This window comes from Siphateles boraxobius, unplaced genomic scaffold (assembly GCF_051911475.1).
Source record: "Siphateles boraxobius isolate OS27281-9 unplaced genomic scaffold, OSU_SipBor_1 49, whole genome shotgun sequence".
In the NCBI taxonomy this organism is placed as follows: domain Eukaryota; kingdom Metazoa; phylum Chordata; class Actinopteri; order Cypriniformes; family Leuciscidae; genus Siphateles; species Siphateles boraxobius.
This window is the reverse complement of record NW_027509130.1, coordinates 2,901,095-2,907,500: the sequence shown is the minus strand read 5'-3', so window position 1 is coordinate 2,907,500 and position 6,406 is coordinate 2,901,095. Positions and strand designations below refer to the sequence as shown.

The window sequence follows — 6,406 nt, the reverse complement described above, 5'->3', positions numbered from 1 at the left end:
CTTTATTTGAAATCATGGCAGATCATATGTATACTATACAACAGGTGTTGTGTGTAGGGCACACCTGTGTTTTCCCTCTCCTCAGTCATATTTAACTGGATTGTGGGCTTGGGTCTTGTGTCTGCAGGGGGGGATGTATGTATTCCAGTTGTTTGACCACTATGCCTGCAATGGAGCCAATCTTATGTTTCTGTCTGCGTTTGAGTCTCTGGCCATCGGTTGGATCTTTGGTGAGTCGCACACGCACAAGCTAAAAAATTGACCTTAACATAAAAAGCCAACAGAATACAATTGCAGTATTGGAAAGCTAGTGATTTATAATATTTTCTCTCTAACCACAGGAGCTGAGAGAATGTTTGACGTGATTGAAGACATGACAAACTCACGACCCAACTACATATTCATGCTGTGCTGGAAATACCTGACTCCTCTAGCGTCCCTGGTGAGTGTCTCAGCACTTCTTCATCTGTTTGGGCTTCACTGATGATTTGTTGGTCAGAACAGTCCATCAGTATTTTCTTTTCTTTTTTCAGACCTGAGGCCTTTCATTACCATAACCACTTAAATTAAGATCAGTTCTTACTGTCTTTTTTTCTTTCCAATCATTTCCCCTCAACTTCTCTTTCTCTTCTGTTTATTCTCAGGCATCTTTTGTGTGTTCTGTGGTGGAGTACCGGCCCCTGACGTTTAACCGTTGGTATGTGTACCCGGACTGGGCATATGCACTTGGTTGGCTCCTAGCCCTGTCCTCCATTTTGCTGGTGCCTGGATGGGCGATGGGAAGAATGTTTGCTGGGAAAGGAAGCCTGAAACAGGTGAGGATGAAAGTGCTACTGAGATGTCATCAAAACAGGGATGAAAATATTTAACTAACTATTAAACCAAAGCAAATCTACACAACTAACCAATTAGATCTATAAACTAAAAACCTACTTCCAAAGTGTTGTTTCCCTGTGTTTGTGTGTCTTGACAGCGTTGGCTTCAACTGTGTAATCCAGACACAAACCTTCCTCTCATCAGTAAGCGACGAGCTGAGGAAACTGCTGTCCCCACAGAGATGAAAGACTTAGTCAGGATGAATATAGAGGAACGTGAAAATTAACAATGAAAGAAAAAAACATAAAAATTATATTTTGTTGTCAATCTTTTCATAACTATACTCATGAAGCTCCACAAACAGTTTAAACAGGACCCCACTTGTTCATGTCTAGCAACAGGGAGTATCTGCTCAATACCCGTCAGAGCCAGACGACTGTCCTCTAATGACAAATTGCTTGTGATATTCCTCATTTGTAAATTGCTTTAGGTTAAAACTGCAAATTAATAAATGTAAATGTAGATAATTCTCTGTGGGAATCTTTTATTATCCCCATGGCAAGCATGTGGTTTACCTGATTCTGTAGAGCTAGGCATCAGGCCAAGTTTTCTGTTTGATCACTTTCTGTCTTTAAGGGCAGCAGCATCATTATTATACCACAGCACAGCTGCCATCGTTGCAAACATCTCAGACCATCCACTCCCGAATCAGTGACCAGATTATTTTCATTTTAGTCTCTAAATAATTTAAAAATGTCAAATTAATCAGAGCCAGTAGATGGTGATATAATTTGGAGCTTTTTTCCAATGTAAAAAATTATCCTGTAAATTAGCGGTAAAATACTGGCAAAAAAGTACTGTTAATTTACTGTTCATTTTACAGTTCTTTATTCTTTATCATAATCTACTTTACAGTATGTTACTGTAAATATGCCATGCACTAAATCAAAACTAAAGTTAACTTAAACTAAAGTTAAATTAAAGTTATAAATTCATTTTCAGAAACTGAACTGCCTTAAATTGGCCAACTGCCATTTAAGTTTATAAACTAATATTTATAATGTGATAATTTGAGCATATTATTACTGTGAACTTATTTAATTTGAGTCCACTAAAAAATATTATTTATTAAACCTAAATTAACTGAATTAAACTAAATCATGAAAACTAGAAACATCAAATTAACTTCAATCTCTTGCACTTCTAGCAAACAACAGCATTTAAATTAAGAGATGTTCACTGCATCAGCAACTACACAGTCACTGCCTGTTAATAAATTATAATTTTTGAGGAACTTATGTTTATTGTCTTTGGTGATCTGTTGGCTGGGGCTGGTTTCCTTTTTACCAACTGGAGAAGTTCACATTAAGCCAGTCTTTTTTGAACGGGTCGTAACAAATGGGTGCTCGTCCTGCCGTAATGAATTGGGACACGTTATGGTAACAAGTTCGTCCTATGTTATGTAGGCTATACTACGTCTTTTTTCTCATTTTGTGGGTGCAGGCAGATTTTTCTTGTATATCGGGGAAAGGGATGTAGAATAATGAAATTTATTGAGGCGTTTCCACAAAAGACTTCAGCATTAGAACGTAAAGCGGATTTGTACTTAATTGTTGATTATGACATTTCTGTAGTAAAATCAGCTCGTAAAAAAGAAGTGCGGGACGTAATACAAGCTGCGTTGATACAACAGGGATTGTTAACAGCAGTTCAAAAAATTCTGAAAGTGGGAAGGGAGACAGAGAAAAGAGCAAGTGACGAAGAACGGGATCCGGTGCCTCATTCACTTAGTAGGGTAGGTACGGTAGATTTAAAACTCGCTATCCAATTGAAACAACTTGATTTGGAAATTAAACGCCAAGCCCACACTACTAGGTGTGGCTAAAACGCTTTATCGAGTTTTGCCTCATTTCTTTTGGCCAAGGATTAGAATGCTTGTCAATGGTTGGGAAGCCTAGCCAGGTTATCTCTCCAGCACCTTTTAACAGGGTCCGAAATTAACACCCGCCAAGTGCCAAATGCGGGTAGATTTTCCGCTTGGCGAGTAAATGTCAAAAGGCTATCCGCCACACTGGCGGGTGAATGTTCCAGACATCCAGGAAGTTCTGGGAGTCTCCCGCTGCGTATATTGCATATTGATAGCGGCTCCCTGATGCCCGCAAATTAGTTCAAATCTCCCGGAATCTAGAGCAAGCGAGAAAGAGCTCGCACATACTGTGCTCCAAACCGTGTACCGAGCGCACGGTAGAGAGGGAGAGAGCGAGAGACCTTGCGTGTGTGTGCCTCAAGAAGCGTGTGTGAACCTTCTTCACACCTAAAATAGACCTACACTACATATATTTAACTTAAATAATTAACAAATTAAGATGACAAAATTAAAACAGTTTGAATTATAATCAGTTTGAAGCTTTGAAAAAACTGCTTTTTTTCATCAGACTACACTTTTTTCCGTCAAATAAAAATAGCAGGCCTACCTCAATCCACAGTTTGTCTAGTTTTTACTTAAAAAAAGTAACATGTCTACATGATGTGGGGTTAGTCTGGGTCTCCGATGGCACAGATGTCCCGGGAATACAGAGATAACATCTCGCTAGAGTGGCCAACTTCGGAAAGCACCTTTCATTTGCTTGTGGATGTTTGCATTCGCAAGTGATATTGCATTGTACTTGCACTAGGCCTACTGCTTTATTTTAATATCGCATCGCATATTTTGCAAGTAACTTCGTCATTTCGTCGCCCTTTCTGTTGAAATGGTCCCACACAGCTCTACTTCTTTTCGCTTGCTTCATTTATCTTGCTCAGCAAAATATGTCTTTAGGCGCGTGTGGTTGCGCGTGTCAACGCACCCTGTGATTTAACAAATAGGCTATATGTATATAGCCTACTGTTTTTTTAACCATGCAGCAAACAAAAAAACCAAAAAAATAATATATATATATATATTTTTTTTTTTTTACTTTTTTTTTTATACTGTATAGTATTAATCAGTAAAAATTTTACTGATATGATCTGGTAGTTTTACAAAACCTTCAAATGTACTGTTATGAGAATTAGTTCCATGCTCACATCTTCCATGTCTTGCTATTTGTTGCTTTGTTTTGCTTCTATCTACTCTTATTCATTCAACATAATACCTTATCTCAATTAAATGTACTGAAATGAATGTATAATTGACACAAAAAGGCTGTTTATTATTTTGGTCAGTAGAAAGTATGCTTGTCTGGTGGATCTACCAGTCCCTGTGGCAGGTAGCCAAGTTAATTTCAGACCCTGCCTTTTAAGCCAATTTCTGCTATCTGGGAACCATTTGAGCACATAATATTAGATTGTGTCAGGCCTCTACCAAAAACAAAAGCAATTGTGAAAGCTCTAGCTCTGTTATTTTCTACTTTTGTACTTCAGAGAATCGTTCAGACTGACCAGGGAACGAATTTGATGTCCCGGTTGTTTAGTCAAATTCTGTCTCAGTTGCAGTAGGACTGTTTTCAGATGTGCCTACTCAGACAAATGTCATTAAGCATGATACTGAAGGGACCGATCATCCACCCATTAAGCAACATGCGTATCGAGTCAACCCAGTGAAACGCGTGATTTTGCAATGAAACGCAAAATCATTGAGACTGAAGTGAAATATCTACTGGAAACTTATTTCGCTGTCCCAAGCACAAGTGCTTAGAGCTTGCCCTGTCAACTTTTTCCAAAACCTGATGGCACCCATCGATTCTGTACAGATTACGTACAGAAATGCGAGGTAAATGCAATCACAAAGCCTGATTCATTTCCTCTACCGTTAAGATTGTGTGGATAATGTGGGATCAGCTCAGTTTGTTACAAAGCTTGATCTTTTAAAGGGGTATTGGCAAGTTCCCTTAACTGAATGTGCTGCCGAAACATCTGCTTTTGTCACTCCAGACAACTTTCTGAATTATACTGTGATGGCTTTCGGGCTTTGGAACGCGTCGGCGACTTTACAGCGTTTAATGAACACAATATTGGCTGACGTTAAGAACTGTAAAGCTTATTTGGATGACATTGTGGTGTATTCGTCTAGCTGGAGAGGACATATAGACACCCTATTTACTGTATTCACGGGCATACTTATTGCTTCCCTTACGTTGAACTTGGCTAAGTGTGAATTTGGCATGGCAATTGTTATGTATTTGGGAAAGCGGGCTGGACAAGGAAAAGTACATCCTGCAGTCCTGAAAGTGCAGGCAATTGTTGGTTTTCTAGTGCCAGGCTATTATAGAGCATTTTGCCTAAATTTCTCTGATGTGGCTCTACCATTAGACTGCACAAAACAACACATCAGCATCAACTTAGCAACACGTTAGTGTTGCATATCCATTTACAAACTATAATTTCAGATTTTGTTGGCTCCATAATGTAACATAAAATGTGTTAGAAGTTTACTTACGGGTTGCGAATTTGAGGTCGGACCCAACAATGTAGGGACTTCAGCATCTTTGAGTCGCTTCTTTGAAAAAACGGCATTGAACTGTGCCTGATTGACGAAGCAGTCTCTGGTGAAATGTGCAGAACAGACGGTTAAGGTCGAACTAAATTGCTCTATTATTTCCGAATAAATAAACAGTAGCCACTGGTCTCTTATATCAATGTTGTTCAGAATCCTGTGCAATGATGTAGTTTCCTGACATCCATCGACTGAACAGCGTTTTCTCAACATGTTTCCGTGTTGTTGTTGCTCAGCAATGGCATGGACGTGATGTTGTCTTGACAAAAGGAGTGAGGGACGGTGGGCAGTGCTCGGGTTAGTGACTGAAGGCGGTGACTGAGTAGTTCTGACATCACATTTTTATGAAAGTCACAACGGCTTGTGAAAAGGCACAGTTACTTTATGCAGGCTGTGTGTATTTGTCTGTGGATTGACTGTTTTGACCATTATATGGTATTTACATAGCCCCTAGACCTCTGTTATCACGAAAAGTGTCTAAGACCTGATTTAGAGAGTCTGTCCATCCATAAGGGTGCAGAACTTTTTTGTTCTTGTTGACCAGCCTAAAATTTTTTACAAAGGATCTATCAACTTCGTCTACTGTCTAAAACCAAAGGCTTTCTCATTTCCAAAACTCTAGAAATGGCTGTTCATGCGTTTGTTATGTCTTAGCTAGATTACTGCAATTCTTTATATTGCTGTATATCTAAGTCTCAAATTGCTCGTCTTCAGAAAGTCCAAAACGCTGCGGCCAGACTTCTTCATAAGTGCCATACATTTGAACTTATCTCTCCTATTCTCAATCTCTACACTGGTTGACAGTTCACCAGAGAATAGACTTTAAAATTCTCCTCTTTGTATATAATTCTCTACATAACTCAGCTCCTGTCTACCTCTCTGAACTTCTTCAGATGTATTTCAAAGAAAAAAATATTGTCTTATATTCGGAACAATACGGTATATTTAAATGTTTAATTTTAAGCTATATGATTTGGCAATTTAGTCTTCTGATTGGTTACATCACGTCAATATTCTTAGGGAAGTATTTACTTGTCTTGCAGGAGCCACTCTGACTAATGGGAACGTAACAATATTCTGTGTAGTTAATCAGCACCTAAATACATTTTTGATAGG

At 38.8% G+C, this 6,406-nt stretch overlaps 1 protein-coding gene across 1 annotated transcript in view; it reads left to right on the top strand.

Annotated features, from left to right (window-relative positions):
* LOC143711101 (sodium- and chloride-dependent GABA transporter 2-like) overlaps nucleotides 1-2,112 on the top strand; it is a 6,099-nt gene extending 3,987 nt beyond the window's left edge. The window contains exons 11-14 of the mRNA XM_077202430.1: nucleotides 128-230; nucleotides 342-442; nucleotides 645-815; nucleotides 974-2,112. Of these exons, the coding sequence (XP_077058545.1) occupies nucleotides 128-230; nucleotides 342-442; nucleotides 645-815; nucleotides 974-1,102 (504 nt within the window). The 3' untranslated portion in view covers nucleotides 1,103-2,112. The remainder of the gene's footprint in view (nucleotides 1-127; nucleotides 231-341; nucleotides 443-644; nucleotides 816-973) is intronic.
* The last annotated feature ends 4,294 nt before the right edge of the window (nucleotides 2,113-6,406 follow it).